The sequence below is a fragment of the Tasmannia lanceolata genome, unplaced genomic scaffold, assembly GCF_043159265.1.
Source record: "Tasmannia lanceolata isolate RefF3 unplaced genomic scaffold, GAP_Taslan_0.1 ptg000003l, whole genome shotgun sequence".
Taxonomy (NCBI): Eukaryota; Viridiplantae; Streptophyta; class Magnoliopsida; order Canellales; family Winteraceae; genus Tasmannia; species Tasmannia lanceolata.
In genome coordinates, this window is record NW_027518680.1 from 11420608 (window position 1) to 11446459 (window position 25852).

Consider the following 25852-nt stretch of genomic DNA (forward strand, 5'->3'; position numbering starts at 1 on the left):
CTTTCAATCACATGGTTGGTGGGGGGATTGAGTAGAAAGAATTTCTTGATCATTTGAGACAAATGAGATTCAGCTACAATAATCTCGCATTGGGACATCTAAAAATATGGAATCATAGAACGAAACCATCAAAAATTTTGTGAAATGGGGCTAATATTGTTTTATCTTAGAATTGAAGAATGTTTTTTTGTTTGAAATGTTAGAACGGTGGGGAGACGAAAGGTCGGTGGAGAAGATAAGCATGAGTTGTGCTTGAAGCATTCCTCTCAATGCATCTAGTTTGGAATGCAAAGACAGTTGCTCCCAGCCCCTTTTTGAAAGGATAAATATTAAAGGGTTTAAGAGGGTAATGGGCTCCAGCCCATATGGGCCCACTACACCTAGTCCATTATCTATGGGCTTATATTAGAACATATCCAATATGAAAGTTATGTTTTATGATATAATGGAAAATTGTTTTTTGTTCAAAAGATTTGCAGCTGTGATTTTTTTGATAAATTGCCTACTATAGCTCTTCCACTCTTGAAATTGAATCCCCCGTTTTTATTATTATTTAGAAAATACCTTTGCTATTTTTATTTTTTTTTAATTTTCTATTAGGGTGTCTAGTTGCAGGTGCTCCTCATATCTAAGAGATTAAGTGAAGAACAGGTTTGACCTTAAGTCACTTCCATGTTTCTTACTTGGGTACAAGGACAAATGACGAGCAATTTGATCGAAGCAATCCATAGATCGATCTCAATGATCTCAATGCAAGCATTGGTTTAGGAACTACATGATCTCATTTCTTCATCAACAGACTCGGATGGTCATGGTTCTCCGTCAACTGAACACCCAACTCATACCATGTACCAGTATGACACAGAAGCTGAATCTGAATCATCCTCGGCGTCTCCACGTGATACAACCATCGCCGTTGGTGCCTAATGATCAACCATCTCATGAGTGATCATGACAGCACTGATCCTCTTGTCAGATATGGTGTTATCAAGCCAAATCTATGTTTTGTTGTTTTCCATGAGTGTCATTTTAATCTAGATGAACCACAAGCAATTCCGCTGGCTCCGAATCATCCGGACGACTTGTAACAATGCCCGAGGAAATGGATGGAAACTACATGTTGAAATATAAATGAATAAATAATGCCAGCTCTAAAAACGAGCAGCCCCGGTTCAAAACCCGACAACTCATTGCTATTAAAATCCACGTGTACGTCCAACCCAAAAGAGGGGCCACACATGAGGGGGGAGTAGATAACACCAACTCTAAAATCATAAGTGTCTATGTACTATTTGATTGTTTCCCATTAGGCAAACCATACATGAGAATTGGTTCCACGACGACCTAACACTAATGCAAATGGATGTAGGATGATTACTCAGAACCAAATTACGACTTGACGAGACTTTGAAACATCTTGAGGCACAATTAGTGGCAAAGGAGTATCATTAAGAAGGGGGGGTTAACTTTTCTAAAAGATTTTCGATAGTGATCAAACTTGATAATAGGCAAGCTATGATTGTAGTTGTAGTGGTTAAAGGCTGAGACATTCGACAATTAGAGTCAAAAATGAATTTTTACATGGCCATTTGCACGAACCAGTCTATGTGGATGAGCCACGGTTTTAAAAATTCTAGATTCCCATTCTAAGTCTGTAAATTTAAACAGGGAGGCCGTTTGGATACATAGATTTTAGTAAATCCTGGATTTTAAAAGCTAAAGACAGGTTTTTATAATCCTTAAAACAAACAATCCAGGTTTTACCTTATAAATCCATGTGTTAGCTTATAAATTATAGGTTTCAGCTTGTAAAATCTTGGATTTTACAATCATGGATTATAAAGTCCTCTTAGCTTAGATGGGAATTACAAGATGATCAATACTCAAATGGCTGTTAAATCCAGATTCATCGTCAATGTTGTTCCTTATCCCGGTCAAACACGGTATAAGAGTAATGTTGATACTTTTCAATATAATTTACTATGCATGGTATTTCTCATAGCTTTAATTTTGTTTAACAATTTAAGCACTTTCTTGTCACGTCTCATTTAAAATAATAAAATGGATACTATGACATGTCAGCGACACATTGGATCATCGATTGCGCATCTTCTCTTACTACCCTTGATCTTTCAATGTTTGTGACAGCCCTTCAAATCAACGGTCTCGATCACCAAGTACATATGCGAGATGTGCTCTAACTTATATAGTCATTTTTGTCCGTCAAAACGATCTCCCCCGTTCTTACAAAAAAAAGCGCCTTCTTACTACTATGAGATTTTATATAGTGTGTGCACATGGAGTCTAATATTTTTAAAGAAAGGAAAAATACAGATAGACCTCCTCAACTATCTGACATTTTCACTTTTAACCCTATAGTTTCGAAGTTACCAACGACACCCCATAAGGTTTCGTTGGGTTTTTTTAATGTGACGGAGTGGGCAGCGAGCAGAAGATGACTATAATGTACTCGTCTTCTCCAACTAAAAATTAGGGTTTCTATAATTGAAAACTGAAAATTAGGGTTTGATTCAAATCCTCGTTTATTTATCAGCACAAACCATAGATGTAGGGGTTTTATTTGTCTTCATTCACATCATTATCGTGCTTTGCACATAAACCCTAATATTTTAGGGCCTTTTTTTTTTGTCTTTATCAATGTTTTTTCTTGAAATGTGGGGTTTGATGTAGCCATGGAGTGGGGTTTCATTGTTTGTGGTGTAGAATGTCTTGAAGAAGATCCACTTGATGCCATTGAGGAGGAGGAACTGTCATCTAGGAATAAGCTAGCTTAGAAGGAAATGGCGTAACCCTAATCCCTTTGCAAATGGCTTAAAACCAGTGATGAGGCTATTTATGTCCTCAAAATATTAGCTGAGGTTAGTTTGAGTCATTTCGTTGGGTTTAAGTGACGGACAATAAACCGAGGGGGTCTACTTAGATGTGTCATACAGTTCAGGGGGTGTTGTTGGTGACTTCGAAACTATAGGGTTAGAAGTGAAAATGTTAGATAGTTGAGGGGGTATATCTGTATTGTTCCCTTTTAAAAATGTATAGTGGGCCCAACTTGATAGAATGATCCAAACTGTTCATTTGTACATTTTGAAAATACTGGACTTCACATAAAATCTCTACTAATGTTGGGAGATGAGGGACCACTAGTTTTCGTGTTTTAGATCTACGACATCTAAGCTTTTTAAATACTATAGAAAATCTAATGATATTGGCACTACCATGTTTTGTCTATAGGCCGAAATCACCTCATCTTTTTCTACTTAATCAGCTCTTATTGGTGTGGAAATTCTATAACGGGGTTATTAAAAGAAAAACGCCCTGGTGAATTCGGCCCGTAGAGAAATGCTATAAACCTTGAGAAATTGGTCCAAGGCCTGTTATCCGCGTGGGAATATAAGGAGTGCAACTCGGGTCGGGTTGAGGCCAACCCTAACTCAACCCGAGATAGCTTCTCTCAACCTTAACTCAACCCAACCCAACTCTCAGGTTGAGGATGGTCAATCCTAACTCATCCCGCCTCCAAATCGGGCCGAGTTGAATCGGGTTGGGTTCGAGTTGAGTCGGGTGGTGTTCGGGTTCATCTAGGGCCAAATAGAAAAATGCAAGGAAAAACAGCATAATTTAGAAAATAATGAGAAAATTAGAGGTTGGCCTCGGCTGCCAAGGCCTCAACCCTAACCCAACCCTAACCCAATCCTAAAAAATGCGAACCCAACCTGAGCCAAAATCGGGTTGAACCCATCGGTTCGGGTTGAGCCCGATCCAAGTTGCACCCCTGGCGGCATTTCATCTGCGAGGAGAACAGGGTATTTTGGTCAATGAATAAATCTAAGGACATGCTTGTCATTTTTAACTTACCACTGGACATTTCAGTCAATCGCAGAAGCACCTATCTCTCCATTCCTATAAAACGGTGTTTTAGGCTTTTCTAGGGTTTTACATTGTTCTTTGTAAGCTCGGAGGAGGCCAAAGAGAAGAACAGAACCTCTCTTCTTCTCTCTTCAATCTACGGTGAAAAAACTCTTCTCTCTATTTCTCGATCTTCCTTCTCTTTGTTATAATCGTTACTTATTCTCGATCTCTCTCATTTCCTTGTTTTCCTTACATTTATCTCACATAGCTCGCACTTTTCTAGGGTTTTTTTGTCCTATTCAGTCTATTAATCGGCCATGATCAGATCTTTTCTTATTTTCCGATCTTCTCTTCATACTTCCTTTTACATGAATCATCTGTAGTTTCTCTCCTGGATTTAGATCTTTTACATGAATCATTTAAAATTTCTCTTAGGTTTTTATTTTTTCGGAATTTCAGTTTTTTTTTTCATGAATCTGTACTGGCTACTGTTTTTCTTTCAGATTCCATTGTTTTGTTTCTCTTTTCTGAATCTTTTGTGTGTGCGTGCGTGCGTGCGTGCGTGTGTGTGTGTGTGTGTGTGTGTGTGTGTGTAATCCTTGTAGATAAAATGTCCTGCTTTTCTATGGTTTTTTTCCTATTCAGTCTATTAAGTGGCCTCAATCAGATCTTTGCTTACTTTCTGATCTTCTTTTCAGACTCATTTTTCCACTGATAATCTGTAGCTTGTCTTTTCTTGATTTTGATCTTGTTATTAGATTTGTTTTCTTACTAGCTGATCTAGTTGGAATTTCGCCCATGGTTATTTTCTAAATTTCACTTCTTTTTCATGAATCTATTGCTTTTGATATTCTGTTAGATCTTTTTTTTGGTGTAATCCTTATAGATAAAGGGCAGTGATAAATTCGCCCCCCTTATATTTACCATATTCATCCCCTATTTTTCAAAATGGACTGTACAGACCACACCATAGGACGATCCAAACCGTCCATTTGATGGTCCGCAATGTAAATAGGTTGTGCCCCAAAAATCATTTCCATAGGATGATCCTATCCATCCGATTTATAAAGAAACTCCATATAATCAAGCCTCTATAGATCGGAGGGCTAAGATCCTATGGAAATGATTTTTGGGGCACAACCTATTTACGTTGTGGCCCATCAAATGGACGGTTTGGATCATCCTATGTTGTGGGTTGTGCAGTCCTCCATTTTGAAAAATAGGGGGTGAATATGGTAATAGAAGGGGGTGAATTTATCACTACCCTAGATAAAATGACGAGCGCGCTTTTCTAAGATTTTTTCCTATACAGTCTCCTGTGTGGCCTTAATAAGATCTTTTCTTACTTTCTGATCTTGGACTTACATGAATCATTGCTAGTTTGTCTGTAGTTGGAAGTTCTCTTAGGTTTTTATTTTCTGAATTTTAGTTTTTTTCCGGCATCTGTAATGGCTAATGCTTTTGATATTCTGTTAGTTTTTTTTTTCTAATTCCGTTATAGTATTTTTCTTTCAGAATCCGTTGGCATTTTGCTTTTCATATTTCTCTTTTCTGAATCTTTATTTTTTCGTGTAATCATTATAGATAAAATGACCACTGTTCCCGCGGATCTGATATGGGAGATTGTGAAGAAGAACAACTCCTTTCTAGTGAAGGAGTTTGGGAATGGTACTGCAAAGGTGCAGTTCAGCAAGGAGAGCAATAATCTCTACAATGTCAACTCCTTCAAGCATTCTGGTATCTCTTGACGTTTTTAGTTTTGTTTATCTGGTTTTTTCTTGTTTGTAGAATTGCCAAAATTTGATCTTTCTGTGCGTCGTCGTAATTGTTTCTTGAAAATTTTAGGGTTAGCAAACAAAAAAACAGTATCGATCCAGCCGGGAGGGAAAGACATTTCTGTTGTGCTTGCAACAAGCAAGACAAAGAAGCAAAACCAGCCCGCGAATCTGTTCCACAGGTCGGTTATGAAGAAGGAGTTCCGTCGGATGGCAAAGGCTGTCATTAACCAGGTGAGAAGCCCTAGAAAATCTGTAATATTCTATCATGTTATGTCTTGAAATTTCATATCCTTGAAAGGGTCCTTTTTGCTGATTCTTTTATTTTCGCTCTACTGTGGGGATTCTATACCCTTGAAAGGGTCAAGTTCTAGCTATTTTGGGTTTAGGGATTAGGCTACACTAGCTACACCTAGTTCTATAATGTTGCTTGCTATAAAATGTTCGCAGATTGTGAAATCAACTGAAATCTAATAAAAACCACTATCTGGTAAAAAAAGCCTAGGGCTCTTGATATCATAGGTAGGGCTTGCTTCTGGAGTGTTGCTGCCGATAAGAAGTTGCTTAATCATATCTGTGCCATCCTTAGTAGGGAGAGTTCTGTCAATGTCTCACGGCCTCTTTGAAAGAGTAGGAGTGGATAGGTGCCTGTTAATTTTCTTAATTGTGATGGCAGAACTTCTTACACGATTTTGCACTTGTAAGTACTAATTCTCTTCCTTTTCTGCTGCATCTGGAAATCTCCTGGTGAGATTATCCCTTGATGAGTTGTACCATATAGGAAGAGCTCGTCGGGAGAGGGATCTTTTGTGAGATGGGGTATTTTTTGTGTACATATTTTCTGTTGCAATAGGTCCTACATTTGAAACAGTTGTCCAAGTGCTTTGAGGGGATAATTCCATTGAATGTTGTTATTCTCTTGAGAGAAATTTATATATTTAAAATATGTAAATTATCATTCCTCTTTTTTCTCTATCCCAACACCCCCCTCACCCATATATATTTTCAGTGATGAGCAGCTAACATCTAAAAAGAACCATTTTGCATTGGTCTTCAATGAGTATGCCTGTTACCCATGGCTTCCGAGTTTTCTTGTTTCATTTATCAGTATCTATTATCCCATGTGTTCTAATTGTCTGCGAAGTCTCTCTTAAGTCAGTCATTAAGCATTTTGGGTGAAAGCCAATCCCTTTCTTTGGAGAAGTTTTCAGATTTTTTTAATGGGGATTTTACCGACCAACCCCAGTCTATAAGCTATATCCCAATTAGTCGTTGAGTAATCTATAAATAATATCCCAATTAATCATCTAGAATCTTGATTTAGCCGAAAGGTTCACTTTTTAGAAGCATATTTCTATAAGTCCGTGAGGACTACTTATATTAACTTTGACTCCAATATTTTTGTGAGAAAACACCCTTTGCTACCTCTAAAAGTACTTCTAAAAAAATATTTTTATTCTTTTGAAAACCTCAATTGCTTTTAATATGAGACATTAATACTAAACCTTTTCGGGCAAACAAAATCATGATTTTGGGTGGATAAAGGGCAATTTTGTCAACATAAGTTTGCTGTAGTATTTAGGGACCTTTTTGTTATTTCCAAAGACGTTGAACTTTTGTCTTTCCATTTCATATTGTGAAGTGGCTAATTGGAAAATACTTTTCTAATTAGGGATTTGTTGACAAGAGTCACTTTTAATATCTATTTATTTACCTATTTTTTAAATTTATTGGCAGTGATGAGAAGCTAACATGTAAGAAGAATCATTTGAAAATGGCCTTCTATGAAATGTACCTGTTACGCTTGGCTTCTGAGCTTTGTTGTTCGACTTATTAGCTTTTGTTATATGCTGTGCTCTAATTATATCTAATGTTCAATTTTTTTGAAAAAATCACGATTTTAGAGTTGATTGGAGGGCATTTTTGCCAAAATAAGTTGTAGTATTTTGACACCTTTTGGAATTTTTTTTTTTTATTAAATCAGTTTTTTTGCCATTTAGAATTTGAAATGACTTGTTAGAAAATGATTTACAAATGAGCAATTTAGAGGCAGGATTTCCGCTGCTAATTGGAAAATACATTCCATATTAGGGATTTATAAGGAAGAGTCACTTTTAATATCAATTTATTTTCCTTATTTTTCTATTCATTGGCAGTGATGAGAAGCTAACATGTAAGAAGAATCATTTGAAAATGGCCTTCTATGAAATGTACCTGTTACGCTTGGCTTCTGAGCTTTGTTGTTCGACTTATTAGCTTTTGTTATATGCTGTGCTCTAATTATATCTAATGTTCAATTTTTTTGAAAAAATCACGATTTTAGAGTTGATTGGAGGGCATTTTTGCCAAAATAAGTTGTAGTATTTTGACACCTTTTGGAATTTTTTTTTATTAAATCAGTTTTTTTGCCATTTAGAATTTGAAATGACTTGTTAGAAAATGATTTACAAATGAGCAATTTAGAGGCAGGATTTCCGCTGCTAATTGGAAAATACATTCCATATTAGGGATTTATAAGGAAGAGTCACTTTTAATATCAATTTATTTTCCTTATTTTTCTATTCATTGGCAGTGATGAGAAGCTAACATGTAAGAAGAATCATTTGAAAATGGTCTTCAATGAAATATACCTGTTACGCTTGGCTTCTGAGCTTTGTTGTTCGACTTATTAGCTTCTGTTATCTGCTGGCAAAATAAGTTAGTTGTAGTATTTTGACACCTTTTGGGAATATATTTTTTTTATTAAATCATTTTTCCCCTTTTCAGAATTTGAACGAACTTGTTAGAAAAATGATTTACAAATGAGGGATTTAGAGGCACGATTTACTATATTAAATTTGCCTATTTGCCTACTTTTTTTTGCGATGATGAGAAGCTAACATGTAAGAAGAACCATTTGAAAATGGCCTTCAATGAAGTATACCTGTTACGCTTGGCTTCTGAGCATTCTTGTTCGCTCTATTAGTTTCTGTGCACATTCAAGTGATTTTCACTAGGTTTTTAAAATTTGTGCAGGGGAAGTGATATGTCACCCCCTTTTCTATCCCGGGCCACACCAGTGTATTTGCGACTCTTTTTACACTACAAGGGGTGGCCCGGGCAAGTAAAGGGAGCGAATTTATCAATTACCCTCTTCATTTTCCTTGTTCATGCTTGATGTCTAGACCCTAATATTATTGAGATACGTCCATTTAGGATCTATAATTTCCACCATTAAAAAAAAGGAACTATAATTTCCGAAGATGATCGATAATCATTGACACGGTTTTAAGATGTTTTAATTAAAACTGATGTTTTCCCTGTTTTTGGGTGTGTGTCTATCTTCTTTTTAGTTTGTGGGCTCGTAGATTGCTCTTTTAAAGTATTTTGGGGCTTTAGTTGACAAATTGCATTTTCTGTATTTTTGTCCGGTCAGAATAGTTTTCTCTAGCCACAACCAGTTGCATATCTTAATCCTGAAGCTTCTTCAAGCTTTATTTCAGCTGTTTCATTTGGCTGATCGTAGTCCATTTGGTTGTTTCCACCACATTCTGGTCACTTGAGTGTAAAAGTTTTTTATATTAAAAACCCAGAACCACAATGCTCTTGTACTATTTTTCCGGTTTTAAGATGTTTTACTAAGTGATTTTTTTCCTGTTATTGGTTGTGTGTATCTTCTTTTCAGCTTAGTAGCTCATAAATAGCTATGAAATCACATTTTCTGTATGTTTTTCTCTTATGCTATGTTGGGTTTTTTTGGAGGATAGTTGGAAGGTACACAGCATTATCATTCTTTAGAACATGACACTTACTATAAGCTTGCACATGATGAAACTTTCCTTTGGCATGGACATCATGGGAAAAATATTACAGTTGGGGTGTGTTTGCACAGGCTCTCCATTCTCCAGTCACTTTTTTTTTTTTTGGCATTATGTACTCTAAGGTTAGGATAAAAAAACCAGATGAATTTAGACGCACCAGATGTGATCAGAACAGTGTTCTCTAGCCACAATTGACTGCAGATCTGAATCTAGGAGCTTCTGCAAGCTGTATTTTAGCAGTTTCATTTTGCTTGTCACTGTCCATTTGGGTATTTCCTCCACATTCTGGTCACATGAGCTCCAAAGATTTTTACATTACTGAAGAACTTCTTTTTATATTAAATCCCAGAACCATAGAACTCGTGTACTTGTTGTTATAAGCAGAGTTGTGAACATGCATTTTTGTGCAAGAAATCCATAAAATTTTGTTGGAAATTCTAAATTTCAATCCAATATGATGAAGAGTCATCTCTGGGACAATAAAGTCAGTGTGAGAACTTCTTGCGTGAGTGCAAGAAGTTTAGGGGATACAATGTAGCAACTTCTGGCAGATGTACTATCTTCATATGAATAGTTGTTTTGACGTTGTTATCTTATTTAACGTACACAATTTTGTTAACAGAGGATATAAAATATTTAAATGTATCTTCTTTCCGAATGTCTGATAATCGATCTCATTTGTTTCAAACTCAATATAACATCTTTACCATTCTATATTTTGCTTTTTAACATCCCGATTTATTGGTACCATTTCTTGGAACAGGTAGCGGATAACCACTACAGGCCTGACCTGAAGAATGCAGCTCTTGCAAAGCTGAGTGCTGTGCACAGGAGCCTTAAGGTTGCCAAGTCTGGTGTCAAGAAGAGGAACAGGCAAGCTCTTAAAAAATCCATGATTTAGGAAGTGAGTGTGATACAACTCTTCTTTAAGATTTTTGTGGCTTTGGTTTTGTTTGAATTCTAGAAGACAGCTCTTAGAAATGAATGAATTAGACGCTAGTTTCTATATTTTACTGTTGCTTGTAGAAGTTTGAACAAAAGTCTTGCTTGTATTTCCAATGGTTTTAACTATCGGATGGGACTTAAAAGAGCAGTACAATTTTGATTCATTGGCCACAAAAAAGCCATTGAAAATATGGTTGAGCTTTTAATAATGGCCTCAAAAATTAAAAGCAGGGGTTTACTCTATTTGATTCATTGCTCAGAAAAAAAGCCAATTGGATATATTGGAGATCTTTGATCATCTCCTCCCTTAACCCGCTCTACCTTTTCTCCTTGGTAATTCGTTGTGTTTTAATGAGTTGGTCGGGTTCCCTTTTCTCTAATTTGCGAAAAGGCCTTTCTGGATATCACCGAAATGCCAATGAGGCTATTTTAAGCTGATATCTTTTATTTGCAAATTAGACATTAGAGCCCCTTCTTCGGCACTGGTATATAGCTGTTACAAATAGCTACTAGTGTAGACACGGGCCATCACGGGAGGCTGGATCTACCCACTTAGAACTCACTGTATTCGTTTGAATACAAATCTCAAAGTGCTTATTAATAATATATCATTTTCCTCTCTGTTTTGCTTGCAGCCCTCTTAATTTATAAATGAACAAAGTGCCCGTTTGGATGCCGAGAAGATTTTGATTTGGATTTCTCTCATTTGCAGCCCATTTTGTGTTGTGATTCAGATCCAATTCAATTCTTTGGTTTTCCAAATCAGCAACTTACAGTGAAAAAAAATCAGATTAATTATGCTGTGGAAATAAGTAATTGGAAATCCATAGATCTAGCAGTTTGCTTCACCATCTTTGCTCCTCAACCTCTCCCCTCCATTAGGAAAGCGTTTGTGCGCTCAGCACATATAGCTTATATGTGCTGAGTGCACAAAACTCATGTGGGCCCACTTTGTTAGGATGATCCAAAGCATTCATCTGAAAGGCTTACATAGATAGGGTATGTACCAAAAATCAGCTCCGTTGTTTAGGTCAAAATGGGGAGACACTTTGTCCACAAATCTGCTAATTTCTGCGTTCTACTTTTGGAGGGGTTAGGATGATCCAATGGACTTGATTTTAGGTACACACCCTATCTATGATGGGGCCTTGCCAATGAATGTCTTGGATCACCACAAAAATGTGGGACCCATGTGATTGGGCAGCACTTTCCTCTTACATCATTACTCGCTTTAAATTTTTCTGGGTTCCAAGGTAGGGTTTGGTTTGTCAATTGCAAAAAATGGGGGTAATTGTGAGTCACTATTTAAAGTGGTGTTGTACACATGACAACAAAAAAAATGAAATGAATGAAAGAGGGGGACTATTATCAGTTCTGCCATTTTAATCACGACAAAAAAAATCCTAATCTTTGGCCAAACTATAAAGTTTTCTTTGTTAATTTTTTTTGGGGAAAAATACACTTAGACCCCCTGTTGTTTCTGACACATTCAACTTAACCAAAGTTACAAGTAGACCTGCTGTGGTTTTATTGGAATTTTTTAACTGGACGGAGCTGATGGCACAGGGGAAAAGACGAAAATGCTCATATTGTTGTTTTAACTAAACAGACTCCAAACCCATGCTGCTGATCTTTAAAACCCTTCATAAACCCAATTTGTTCGAGCCCATCACCATGAAAACACAGCCCACTGACCATTAACCTGCAACGAATCAGCCACCACAACCCCATTCGAGCAACTCCTTTGACCCATGCCGTGACCGTAGCTTCAAATAACCTGCAACCTACATCCTATTCAAACCCTTATAACCCAAATCCCTGCAACAAATTTCAGCCAAACTCACAGATATTGCCCAAATCTAACCCTGTTTGCCCTTGTCCATGCCTCATCACAGATCCAAGCATCCATAAAAAATGCCCAAATCTCTGTAACAAAACTACCTTCGCCACAAACGACCAAACCCACAAAACGATAAAAGAAGAATAGCCATTAAACCCAAACCCTTGACAAATTCCAATCAACCAATAACCAGATCAAAACCCTCATTGAACTTACCCCAAATCAGATCCAAAACCTCATGCCCTTCGTTCCTTCAAGCTAAAAAACCCACCTTTTACATACCCTAACACAAACCCCCAAAATCGCCATTCGCCTCTATCCATAACTCGAACCCATTCTCTATCTCCCATAGCCTCTTGACCCTTTCTGAAAACCGCCATTAATGGCCACCAAACAGCTTGGACCAAACTCATAAAACCCTCTTCTCTGTTTTCTCTCCCTCCAATCTTTGCTCCAAAGTGAGAGACGAGGGTATTTTTGTCCCAAAAATATCAACCATGGTTAGTTTAGGACTTTCCGTCAGGTTAAACTGAAGGACTGTCAACGGAGGGGGTCTACTTATAACAAAATGAAACCACAGTGGGTCTGCTTGTAACTTTTCTTGAAGAGAATGGCAAAAATCTATGGATTTGGATTTGACACCAAAGGGTGTGGATGTCAGTTGAGGAAGTAAAGCCTTTTAACTAGAAATTGACTGTAATCTAGTAGGTGCAACTGAGCAAAATAACGATATAATTGAGGGTAGGGCAATGTGGAAACAAAATAAGATCAATAAGAACTATGCGAATTTGAAAACAGAGAGCAATTACTAACATTTGTGAAACGAATTACAGTTCCATTCCGTTCTAGTCACAAGTCACAGACATTTTGAATCCAATTTAAAGGTGTTCTTTGTTCACAATTACATACCATGCACCACACGTCTTGCTATACACATAAAGGTTGTTTACTAAGGTGGACTGCAACCATGCCCCATACTGTTGGTCACCACGGATTGAGATTCGTCTCGATCGGAAGCGAGTCCCCAAATCTGAGATTGAGGAAAAGGCTTGATTCAAGTGGAACAACAGGTGGTCTTCTGATTAACCGGCTGGCCCCGCATTTGCACAGTTGCTGGTCTGCTGGCATTCATGGCTGGCTGACTCACCATCCTACAACAATAAAAAAAACAAGGTGATCTGGTCATGGCGCTAAAATTGATAATATAGAAAGATTTTATAGGTCCCAGAAAAACTTTTGGAAAGATTGCCCTTCCTACTTTATTTATACACTAAAAATAATTGCGTAAAGCAACTCTATTCAATTTTTACTTGTTGGGACCTATAATTTATAATAATACCCCTTTAAATTAACAATAATCACACATAATTTTCCTCCAAATCATGAAAAGATAAACATTTTGTAAAAAAATATTTTTCCATCAGAAATGTTTTTCTTGCAATTCAAACAGGGCCTTAGGTTAAAATATTCAACACCATTTGATTCAAACCCATTGCATATCACTTAAACAATATGATCATTCAAAATCATAAAGCTCACTACCAAGTCGAAAGCATCAATGGGGAGAGCTCACCTGTTCTTTATCTCAGCAGCCATGGTCATGAATGCCTGCTCCACATTGGTAGCATCCTTGGCACTTGTTTCCAAGAAAGGGATCCCAATCTCATCTGCAAATGCCTTTGGATATGACAAAGGTAAATCATGAAAACAAATTGCGTCAGTCTAAAATTAGTACTAAGGTGAATTCTATAATCTTAATATATCTGGATGATGCAGCTACATGCGAGTGCAAGATAAGGGTGCGTTCTTCAACCATTCTGGAGATTTTCGTTCTAAAAATTAGAATTAATCTTTATCCTCTAGAGTTCTCTGGAATCAGATTTGTGTTTTTTGAACTTATCTCTAAAATTATCGATTTTGAACAGTAGATGACGTGGAAAATGTGGTTCCATGCTAAAAAGTTGGAGAGTGGACACATTTCACGCTAAAAAGTTGAAAGTGTAGAGAGGGAAAGATCGTGCGATAGTGCCTAATTCCCTGAAGCGAGAAACTTTTGCTCCATAAAATAATGCCGAAAAAATAGGATGAATTCTTAGACGAGTTGTTGAAATTGATAAAGAATACAATTCTCATTTTTTTAGGCTAAAAAAATGGAAAATCACACTAAAAGAATGTTAAAGAACGCACCCTAAAAGAACTAAATAAATAAAAAAGCAGAGTCAGCCGCAAAATTACCTTAGCAGTTTCAGTAGAAACAACTTTCTTATCAGTCATGTCGCATTTGTTTCCAACTAAAAGCTTGTTCACATTCTCACTTGCATAGCGGTCTATCTCATTGAGCCATTGCTTGACATTGTTGAAGCTTTCTTGGTCAGTCACATCATAAACGATCTGAAAAACAAGACCAAAAATGAGTTGTGATACTTTTCACATCAATATGAGGTGCGTGGGTATACCAAAAGGAGAATAGGCACCACTTACAATAATGCCGTGTGCGCCACGGTAGTAACTGCTTGTAATTGTCCGGAAACGTTCCTGTCCGGCCGTATCCCACTAACAACAAGAAATAGCAATTGACTGTCTATTTTTTGATTGGTAAATATCAATGGCAATCGACTGTCAGGAATACAAAATGTTTATATTTTGATAATGGAAACAAACAAAAATACTTACAATTTGGAGTTTAATGGTCTTTCCATCCTGCTCAACAGTACGAATTTTCTAGAGACAAAAAATAATAAAGCAAGTTGGCAGCCATTCACTACAATATGAAAGAAGTGGTACTTTGGAAAATGTAGAACAAAATATTATACTTACAAAATCAACACCGATGGTACTTATGTAACTTTCCAAATAAGAATCGTCCTGTACAAGAAAACAACAAAACCAACAGTCAGAGATTTGAAATAATTATTTGAAGCAAAAAAAAGACCTCATGCAAGACTGAAAAATCTTGATCATATTCAAAAAAGATTTGGCAAAGGTTGGTTGGAAAAGGGGAAAAAACTGCACAAAATCTATATGCATTAGCCATTAAAAAACAAATCTGTATTGAGTCTCATGCGTGACGAAGAGGCGCTTCCAATAATAATAGATTGACTACTCTAGGGCCAATCCTACACTACTAGGATATATTGCATTAGGGACAATCAACTGTCTACAGAAAGAAGGCAGACTAAACGTTGCTATGCTTATCGTAATTCGTAATATCATATTCACATGTTCCTTTGGATAAGTCAAGTACAATTACATGACACAGAGAACGCGATACCAAGTAATGAATAGAAACCATAGTCTGCAAACCCAATCTGACCAGTCGCAATGAGTGCACAGAAATTAATTAAACACTCTGAACTCGTGAAGCCGTCAAGCCTCCAGCCCCTAGCACAGAGGAAATATTTGCTGTAGTGCAAATTCATAGGTCCTTCAAATCAGATTTTGGAGAAGGCATCAAAGAAGGATTTCATTAGTTTTTTTATTTATTCTTACATTTATGCTGCACAATAATTAGAATAGGAGCAAGTTTGATCTAAGGATTGGTATCTGATAACGTGGCAGCAAGGAGTTGCCATGAAAATTTTGGTGGAAGCCGATGCTTTAAAACTATTAATGTCCTGACAAGACAAGTAGATACTTGAGGACATTGGCAGATCGTTATGCATGGGATTCAACTCTTACGACAAAGGATTCACTAGGGCCATACTAAAAGAGGTCGAGAATCCTTTAAAGAATTACATTAATCAATCAAAAGATGCCAGAGGTCGAACTCAAGCTCCAACCCAATTGGGTGGTAAAAACAGGTTTCAGTTTGGTGGAAATCAGTATGAAACAGTTGTTTAGGCTGCAAGGAATCGTGGTCATGGAAATTTTGTTGGAGGCAGATGGAATATGAATCAATATTTTGAAATTGCTACTATTCTGACAAGACAAATAGATACTTTGACAAGACAAATGCATCGAGTTATGCATGAGATTCAACACTTGCGACAAGGATTTTATAGCGCAACATAGACGAAGGCCGACAATCCTTTAGAGAACTCCAGTAATCAATGGAAAGGTTTCCAAGGTGGAACTCAAGCCCCAACCCAATCACAAGGTAGAACTCATGCCCAAGACCAATTACGAGGTGAAAATGGGGTTTTATTTGGTGGAAATTAGCGTAGAGGAGTTTAAGGAACCTAACTCAAAACCATTCCAAAAAAAAAACACCCAACTCAAAATGACAAAATTGAGGATGAAGCCTCCATGACGAAGAAAAGGAGTTTGACTTTATCAAACTTGTTGTTGTCAAATATGGACAAGGGAATGAAGAATTACTAGAAGGGATTCAAGATCTATATTACAATGTGTACTAGAAGATGATGAGAATAATTCCTAGTTTTATTGCAAGTCTGAATAGATGAACATTATAAGTTATAACAAACAAGAAGAAACTACATGAACAAGAATTTCTCAAGAACTGGAAGGCAATCTGGTAGGGTTAACATTTCACTAGAGTCGATTTTTTTCTAACCAGAATGGAGTTAATGCAAGTCAAATTCATAGGTCCTTCAAACCAAAAATTAGAGAAGGATGACCACCAAGGAAAGAAATTTTCATTATGTGATTATTGCTCTATTTATGCTGCACCAGTAAGGCCCTGTTCGTATGAGATTATGAAAACCGATGGTGAGCCCCAATACTGAAGCTAAAACTTTTAATGCAATTTAGAAGCAACCTCCATCATGCATCAAATCTACTTCAAAAGCAAGATTCGACCACAATAATATTGAGAGAATCCTCAATACATTTACAAACAACGATATAAAAGCATGACCAATTTGATATAATCATAAAAAAGCATAAATGTATAAGCTTGGTGGAAAAAAGGAGTAAAAGTGTAAGATTCTCACTTATCACTTATGAAACCTAGATATGAATATGGATACAGATACATATATGGGCATGAGAATGGAGATACGAAACGACATTTACCAAATCCGAGGACACATATACAGATACAGTTGTCCCACACCATGAGATAGGACGCAAGATATGTATAAATAATATACCATAAAACTCTACTAGGTTTAAGTTGGAAGATGGAACTACTAGTAAATTTACAAAAGCATCGATAAAACTCACATGCTCAAAATTATAATTGCAAATATGTGACACAAGTAAAAAGCAATATAGTTAATTTGAAGAGAGTGACATATGTTTCAAATATTATGGTTATTTTGAATAAGTATCTATGAATTATCTGAGTATGAGTATCGGTATTGTGTCCTGTTGGCGTTGAGCTAAAACAAAAATCATAGCTTATCATCTCTCATCATTTTTAGTGCGTCCTTTCATTTTTTCTACTCCCTAAGTTGTAACACAACTAAATTAAAAGCGAGTCCGAGTAGTTTGAAACCTATATAAATATGTATGATCCCCCATTTGTGGTCAACCACATTAGCGCTGAAGAATAAATACCAAATAAATTCTAGCTTTTAATTTATAGCTTTGAATTGGATATATTATAATGTAGCCATTAAAAAAAAAGAACACAGATGAATTATTCCTGCATGTTAGAAACTAATAATGAATGCATGTCCCTTGTTCAATCATGTTGCCGCAACAAGTAGTGAGGTACTACCATTAGAATAAATATAACAAATCATTTACATTTATAACATACTGATAACATATCTTTTTTATTTTTTATACATGCTGTTTTCATTTATTAGCATATTTTTTGAGAAAAAACTTCAAAAACTTCGACGCACATACACCTCGCCTTCCAAACTGATGCAAGTGCCACACTTGTACATCCAATTTTTCAACGGTGTTCCCGACCCCTTGATGCAGTCGCAGCAATGCTGGGTCCTGTTCTTTTAGTTTATTTCAGAAACATTACTCTAAGTTTCTGTAGGGCGGCCTAGTGTATGAGGCTCCCGCCATTGCGGGGTCTGGGGAGGGCTAGATGAACGCGCAGCCTTACCCCTTTGCAGAGAGGCTGTTTCCGTGACTCAATCCCGTGACCACCAGGTCACGGGTTGAGAGAGATTTTGCCACCAAATACTTTGAATGGAATGCCTCAAACAAGGCAACAATGAGTGGCTACTTGGAGAAATGAACCCAATCATTTCTTCTTATCATATGTTCCTATCTATACAAACCTTAATGCGCCAAGGGACCACTAAGGGCCAATAGTGCTCGTCATGTCATAAGTCCGAAGGACGAAGGCAAGGAAGTCAAACCGCCTTTGTAAATTGAGCCTCTTTTCGCGCTTCCAATGCATTGGGTGTGCTCTTATGAGTAGGGGTCACACCACATGTTTTTTTTTAAATGCCGTAAAGGTCACAATGGTTTTAGTCCCAAAAGGGAGACACAGGTTATTTGTATCTTCTACAGAAACTTATTAGTTTCTGTATACAAATAACCTGTGTCCCCCCCTTTTGGGACTGAAACCAGTTAAGAAGTTTTCTGAGTTGAGATTTTAACTTGTTTCATTTTCATTGAAGCTTCCAAATCCAAACTCGCATGTTTCCATTATACATTGAACATCATGATTCAAGAAAAACAAAAACCACAAAAATAGGCAAGCAGCCATTCAACATCTTAAAGGGAAGAAAATATGTGAACATGAATCTTACCGCAAATCTCAACAGAAGGCATGACTTGCCAACACCAGAATCTCCAATAAGCAAAAGCTTGAAAAGATAGTCACTGCAAGACAACAATTCATCAGAACTTCTCATCCATAAGGCTTGAGCTCCTAGAATAAAAAGATTGGACACACATTTTAATGCATGTAAAAAAAAAAAAAAGCAACACAAATACTTACAAAAAATTATGAAAAATCATTGCCAATCTTTCTGGTATACTGGTCTTTTATTTTATTATTAAATTTTAATGGAAAAGTTTTGACTGGAAACATGCTAAAGCTTTAAAACGCACAATCTTAACATACAAAAGTTCTATTTCAGCACCATGCCAGAAAACAAGTCTGCAGTGGAGTGCAATTTTGACATCAAATTCCATTTCGAGCTATATAAAAACTCAAAGAATTGCAGAAAGGATACTCCAAGTTGCAGTGACGTTGGGACATTGAAAGTGAAAACACTCCTCACGAGAAAAAACTCAAGAACATTAAGATCATTGGATTTGGATCATATCAAAATCCTTGGGCACAGATAATTCTAACAGAAATATTTTCAATTCATGGACACTGTTCTTCTGAACATTCAGCAGATACTGCAACAAGCTGGCACTGCATAGTGGGATCAGGCATGTCAGTCAGACCAGTCTTGATTTGTTGATTGTTGAGGAGGATTAAAACAGTGATTCATTGGGCTCAAGATGGCATGACTTACACTTGGCGGTTTACAAATGCTATTGAGGGGATTAAGGACAAGATTGAGGATCATTGCAAGCTCTTCGATCAGCTAATAGTGAGGCGGACTCCTGCACTAGTTCGGGAGTTGAAAGAATGGGGTTGGATATCTACAACCATTTTCCTTCCAAATGCTTTTGTTGTTTTTTCTTTCTTTCCTCTCTTTCTCCTTTTGTTTTTTTTCCCTCTGTTTATCTGACCTTTTAATTAATGGGGTTCTCCCCCTTTTTATATAAGTATTACCATTCACAAAAAAATGACGATGATTTGAGAGATCAATATAAAGCAATCAAGAGATTGGGTAATATTTCATTCCAATAATCGATCAGTCAAGAAATATTCTATTCCAATATTACTACATGCTTCTGAAAAACAGTATGGATAGGAATATGGAACCAAAATGGAGAGCTTTCAGTTGTATGCGCAGAAATTCCATTTTCAGTTGAATAACTGGGAACTGCTGGAGCCACTCAGAAAAAAAAAAACCATTAACTGATGGAGGATATCCAAACTTATGTTGAGTGCAACCATATGAACAAGGAAATATTGTTTTTTTTAAAATCCATATAAACATGGAAAAGTCCAGCGGACAATTAAGAACCTACTGGGATGTATTCATAACAAGTCAACGAACGACGACCTAAAGACCTCCAAGGTTAAATAAAATAAGAATAAAAAACTCAAAAAAAGAACAATATGCGTTATGCTAAGGGGCTGAAGCTGAACTAAAGCACCACTGAGTAAGTGTGTCTACATAGACTCCTGAAACTAGAGCAGTGAGGTAGAATGATTTCTTTGGTGGAGGGCAAGGGTAAGAATTATGATTGAAGGGGCCTCGATAAAAAAACGTTGGATCTATTAGTCATCTACTCATCTTCAATTTGCAGTTGCAGATGACAGTCATTTTTTAGTGGCATCACCTGAGCAAGTACGAAAGCTAAAGATTGTCTTGAGGTGGATTGAAGCAACATCAGGCCTAAAAGTTGCTGAGTAAGAGTGTGATGGCGGGTTGCAAAGTTGAACAGAGGAGAATGGAACAGTTGGTGCGAGAATTTGGATGCAATGTTGGGAGCTTTTCAATGTCCTATTCGGGCCCCTCCATTGCAGTTTGGCACCCCAGTGTGTTTGAAAGAGGATGGATGGGGTTTCCCTTATTATAGAAAGAATGGAGAAAAAACTAGCATGTTGGAGAGAGGAGAGGAGGGGGGGCGGGGGGGGAGGGGCATGTGAATCATTCCCATTGCGGTAATACTCTCAAATCTTCTGATTTATTATGTCTTTATTTAAGATGTTGTGTGTAGAAAGGAAATAGAAAAGATTCAAAGGAACTTTCTAACGGAAGGAAATAAAGAAGGGAAGGGACTAAAGCATACAGCCAGGTGGGAGGAGTGTGTAAAGAAAAGAATGATGGATGGTTGGGGATGCAAAATTTAATCAATATGAATAAAGCACTACTTGGAGAGTTGCGTTGGAGGTCCAGAGAGGAGACAAAAGTTCTTTGGAGAAAAGTCGCGGCGGGGTAAGTAAGGGAGATGATCGAGAGAGTGGGAGCTTAAAAAGATAGGTAGAAGTACAGGATCAGGAGCTTGGAAATCTATATGTCAAGTGAATAGTTCAAATTGGGGATTAGATATAGGTTAGGACTTAGGAGACGGGGAAGTGTGAGAGTTCAAATTGGGTTCTGTATAGGAACTTAAGAAACTTGGATTTTATAGTTTAATTAACCTTCTATATATCTTGGAAAATTTCTACGTATCGCAAGAACACAAGGGTAAAAGAGCATGGACACCCAATTCAACTTGAGAATTTACGGCCAGGTCATTCATCAAGGCACTTATAATTCAAAGCCTAGTACCAAGTCTTCCTTCCAGTAAAAGAGGATATGGTATGCTCCAATTCCAACCAAGATTTAGGCAGTTAGTTGGACAGCAGCAAAAGGATAGATACTTCGGACAGGCTCAAGAGAAGGAAATTCTACCCAGAGAACAAAGTATCACGTCTAAAGAGGAGGAATAGCCAAGACCACTTAAATCAAGAAAGCTATGGACCGAGGCTTTTGAATGGTTTGATCTCAGTTGGTCACAGATTCACATCCAAAATCAGTCAAACAAGTATAGGAGAACTGGCATTGCAAACATTTAGAATGTTTCACATCATTTGATCAAATCCAAAATCAGTCAAAAAGTACACGAGAACTGGCATTGCAAACATTTAATTACCATGGGCACATCATTTAGAATATGACGCCACTGGCAGTTTGGTGGGGCATATGGAATGAAAGGATGATAGAACCTTGAATAACAAGACAAGATCAGCCGAATTAATCGCTATTAAGATCAAAGTGCTGCTTGCCAGCTGGGTCTTAAGTAGAAAAGAGGCAAAATGTAAATCCATTGGGATCATTCTTATGCATTGGAAGAAAGCAATAATTGGAAGATGTTAAAAGAAGAAGAGGTTGGAGCTAGATGGAAACCTCCTCCCAAAACATTGCCGAACTGAACTTTGATGGTTGTTCTCTCGGTAAACCCGGTCCAGCTGGGGGTAGGGGGTGTCCTAGGAGATGAGAAAGTGAAATTATTTTATCCTCCCCGAGGCGGACTCAAATGAGGCAGAAGAGAACTCTTAACAGGTATATGCCTCTTTAGCTCTAAGCAACAGTGAAGATTGTTGACCGAAGGGGATTCATCAAACGAATCTCATGGATAAACAGTGACAAGGATGGTTCGTGGAGGCATGGTCAGATCTCTAACGAGATAAAACTTAAAACATGCGGTGTGGTAGAGGGATGTAGACATATTTCTAGAAGCGGAAATGAAATTTCTGATAGGCTAGCAATGAAGAAGTGGCTAGGGAAAATTTACATGTTGGGAAAGCTGTTGCCGTTCGATGTAATGCTGCAAATTTTCTTTTAGTGGTCATTAATAATGTTATAATTTCAAAAAGAAAATGACCGTGATTCAAATACAATTAGGACTTAGTCACATAATACTGATTCAAGACTCTGCATGAATACAATTCAAACAAAGAAAGTACTCAAAGTGTACCAGTTTTGAATCACACGTTTCGACAGTGGAGACAACTGAGGTTCAAAAACTCGACTGGGGACTGCAGAAAGTCTACCAGAGAACTTGAATCCAAAGAGACTCATTTACTCAAGGAGACAACTACGGTTATCTAAAACCAATAAATGCTTGGTAGGGTAATCAAAAGACTAAATCAAGTATTAGACAAAACAAAATCTTTTTAAACTTTATTGAGTTTAAATTCAGGACACCTATCAATACTAAGTTTGAGGTTACATGACTAGGGCTCGACTTCCAAGTTTTTTAACTGTGGAGAATAGACCCAATCAGTCAATAAAATCACCATCTCAAAATTTTCTAAATAAACTCAGAGTTCATGATTGGCGAAAAATAATAAGTGAAATTGCATAATTTTGAGTTTTACTTGGATTTAGATGTGGGTTTAAGATTTTAAAAACTCACTTACCACCTCCAAACACTCTCTTTCCTCTCTTTAATCCCATATATCAAACTTATAAACTACTATTTTCTCTTTTCTCTAAGTGTGAGACATTTTTAATAATTAACACATTGAGTAGTCAATTTGTCAAACAATTTTCTCACTTCTACAAAATAGGTTACCCAAAACCATAGTTCTAAATTTCCACACACACCGACACGAAATTATCAAAAAGTTTCTTTTTCCATCTCCACCGAAACTGAAATGCATATCGAAACAAAAATTGCAAGCATATTAGAAGTATGCTTATACTAGTATGTGTTACAAAATTATATTTATACACATTGTACGTGAAATATGGTGTACATATTATGTATAAAAATTTACATGAATTACATGCAAACCTACATGAGGTGCTAGAATAAGCACAGATACACAATAAAAAAACCATCACATAAGAAAAAAAAAAACTCATAATGGTTTAATAACAAACAGCTAGTGACATGCGTTGCCGTGCATGTCTGAGAATTCGATGAATCGACTAAGGTGAATCGAATAATTCCTGCAAATAAAATGGTGACAAAGACTTTGCCCAGGCCTAGAGAGGGTGGGCAACATGTTTAGGAATCATAAAAGCAAGATATAGGCGTCTTCCGAATTCTCTTGGTGTGAAGGACTCGAACGAGTCCAAAGTGAGGGCATTGTTGACGGGTCTTAGCATCTTCTTTAGCAAGTTGGGTGGTATGCTTTGGGTCAAAGGAGACTATTTTACGGGCTCACTATTGTAATCTCGACCCTGGAGATGACCCTATGCACTTGGAGAAATTTGGGTCATTGTAGATATGTTGAAGGTCATTTTTCATGTGTTACAAATGCTAATGGGGCAATCAATGCCCCTTTGCTGATCATCTTCTCTTTTTAATAAATGTTAAAAAAAAAGAACTATGCAATTCAATGTACACATGGAATATTTTATATGAATGACTAAAAAAGAGAATAAAAATATTAGAAAAATGGAAGAAATTTTTGGAAAACTAAAATATAAATATGTAGTGATTATTGAATGTATTCACCATCGCTTAGCATCTATCCAGGAACTACAAATCTCCATAATTTTTCTTCTTATTCACAACAATCGAAGATAGTGGAGATAAATATATAGAAAAAAGGAACATGCAGCTGAGTTCAAATTTCGAATTCAATAAGCAACTGGAGTCACCAGGCACCAACTATATCACTAATTGCTGTACTTATATCCTTCTAACAAGGAATCTAGATGTCACTCCCACTACTCAAATGTGCAACTAGTTGTCCAATTATCCATGCTGGCATCAACCCAATAAAACAGAAAAGGCCATGATGGATGGCTTTGATTATATTTTCTATTGCTTCCTGTTTTTGTATGCTCTTCTCTTGTATTTTTGGGGATGACCTCCCTGGTCATTCTCTTATGAATGAAATTTGCTACCATTCAAAAAAAAAAAACCCCAATAAAATGCCTAACTCCATAAGAATGAGGGCATAATCAGATCAAAGTGAATCTAAACACTGGAAATTCCCATGCAATTCATTAGCCCGTGGAAAGTGTTTCCCGCTCAATTACATGGATTAACTGAAAGAATGAGATTCCAAAAAATGAATGCTGCTGCTTCAAAATATAGAGGGTTCTTGTTTTGAGCAAAAATTGATCAAAATTATTCTAAAAGGTAAAATAAAAATCACCAATCAAATACAACAGAAACATTGACAAGCATATGACATTTGATGTAAATATTTACATGAAATACCCAAGTTTACAGATTCTGCCACCACTTGAAATGTCAACGTCTAAACTTCAAGCAGGGTAGTGCCACAAATAAACCCATTAAGATTGCATCCCTAACAAAATGCAGCCCGGCCCTTAAAAATATCATTTCAACCGGCCTCTGCGAGAACAGTTTCTAACACTGTCTTTACAAAATTGTGGGGTAAATAAATGATTTTTCTATCGATTTTTCAACGTACAACATTCTGAGTAACGAAATTTTAAACCAACCCGTTCAGAAGAAAATGACACACAACTCAACAAATAAACCCAAATAAATAAACAAATTCAACCATCAAAATCTTTAAATGACCTAACAAAAGCAAATAAAAGCTAACAAAATTCTCATAAACTTGTCCATTTCAAAAAAAAAAAAAATTCTCATAAACTTGCATATCGAACCAATTATTTCTCCTCCTTAAAACCCTACAAAATTTTAAAAAAATAAACATAGGGATTCACACAACAACGAGATAAAAAGAAAACCACACCATACAATCAATTCACAAGATCCAGATCCTAAAAACAGATCCGCATCAGACGGTACTGAATTACACACAAAATCAATAAATAAAGCAATAGCAACAAAATCCATGCAAGAACAAACCCTAGCAATGAATAATACATCAAAAATTCAGAAAAATGAGGGAAATCAAAGCAAAGAAACTCACTATTCGGGATTCATAGCGTAAATTGCTTTGAGAAAGCTCAGAAGAGGATCTTCGATAAATCGAAACCCTAACTATCCTTTTCGTGAAAAGGAAAAACGAGACCTAAATAAAATATTGATGAAGAAAATAAAAATATCTCCTTCGAAATGAGAGGAAATGATAGAGAGGAGTTGAAGCGAATTTATAGAGAAACGAGGGTTTCGGTCATTGAATGCTTCGTCACCAAAACATTAGGAATTTTCACTGTCAGCAAAATATAATAATAATAATTAAAAGGGCCATGATATTTTCAGCCCAGTGAAGTACGCATTCGCCCCCCTTTCAA

General features: G+C 36.7%; 2 protein-coding genes and 5 non-coding genes across 7 annotated transcripts; 6 read left to right on the forward strand and 1 right to left on the reverse strand.

Moving 5' to 3' along the window:
* The first annotated feature begins 3888 nt into the window (after positions 1 to 3888).
* Positions 3889 to 10535, forward strand: LOC143851040 (large ribosomal subunit protein eL28y-like). The gene is made up of 4 exons (XM_077360369.1): positions 3889 to 4026; positions 5452 to 5604; positions 5713 to 5876; positions 10206 to 10535. Exons 2-4 carry the CDS (start codon positions 5457 to 5459, stop codon positions 10341 to 10343), a joined length of 450 nt encoding a protein of 149 aa, XP_077216484.1. The 5' UTR covers positions 3889 to 4026; positions 5452 to 5456; the 3' UTR covers positions 10344 to 10535.
* LOC143870180 (small nucleolar RNA R24) lies at positions 6645 to 6733 on the forward strand. Its single transcript, XR_013244972.1, has one exon. It is a non-coding gene; the product is annotated as a small nucleolar RNA R24 (small nucleolar RNA).
* LOC143870176 (small nucleolar RNA R24) lies at positions 7373 to 7462 on the forward strand. The gene has a single exon (XR_013244968.1). It is a non-coding gene; the product is annotated as a small nucleolar RNA R24 (small nucleolar RNA).
* On the forward strand, positions 7792 to 7881 carry LOC143870178 (small nucleolar RNA R24). The gene has a single exon (XR_013244970.1). It is a non-coding gene; the product is annotated as a small nucleolar RNA R24 (small nucleolar RNA).
* LOC143870174 (small nucleolar RNA R24) lies at positions 8208 to 8297 on the forward strand. The gene has a single exon (XR_013244967.1). It is a non-coding gene; the product is annotated as a small nucleolar RNA R24 (small nucleolar RNA).
* LOC143870179 (small nucleolar RNA R24) lies at positions 8501 to 8590 on the forward strand. The gene has a single exon (XR_013244971.1). It is a non-coding gene; the product is annotated as a small nucleolar RNA R24 (small nucleolar RNA).
* A 2479-nt stretch (positions 10536 to 13014) lies between the features above and the next one.
* LOC143851051 (ras-related protein RIC1) lies at positions 13015 to 25763 on the reverse strand. Its single transcript, XM_077360375.1, has 8 exons — positions 25528 to 25763; positions 18851 to 18923; positions 15045 to 15092; positions 14901 to 14948; positions 14709 to 14780; positions 14463 to 14618; positions 13801 to 13904; positions 13015 to 13378 (listed from the first exon to the last, which is right to left on the reverse strand). Exons 1-8 carry the CDS (start codon positions 25539 to 25541, stop codon positions 13282 to 13284), a joined length of 612 nt encoding a protein of 203 aa, XP_077216490.1. The 5' UTR covers positions 25542 to 25763; the 3' UTR covers positions 13015 to 13281.
* Positions 25764 to 25852: the final 89 nt, after the last annotated feature.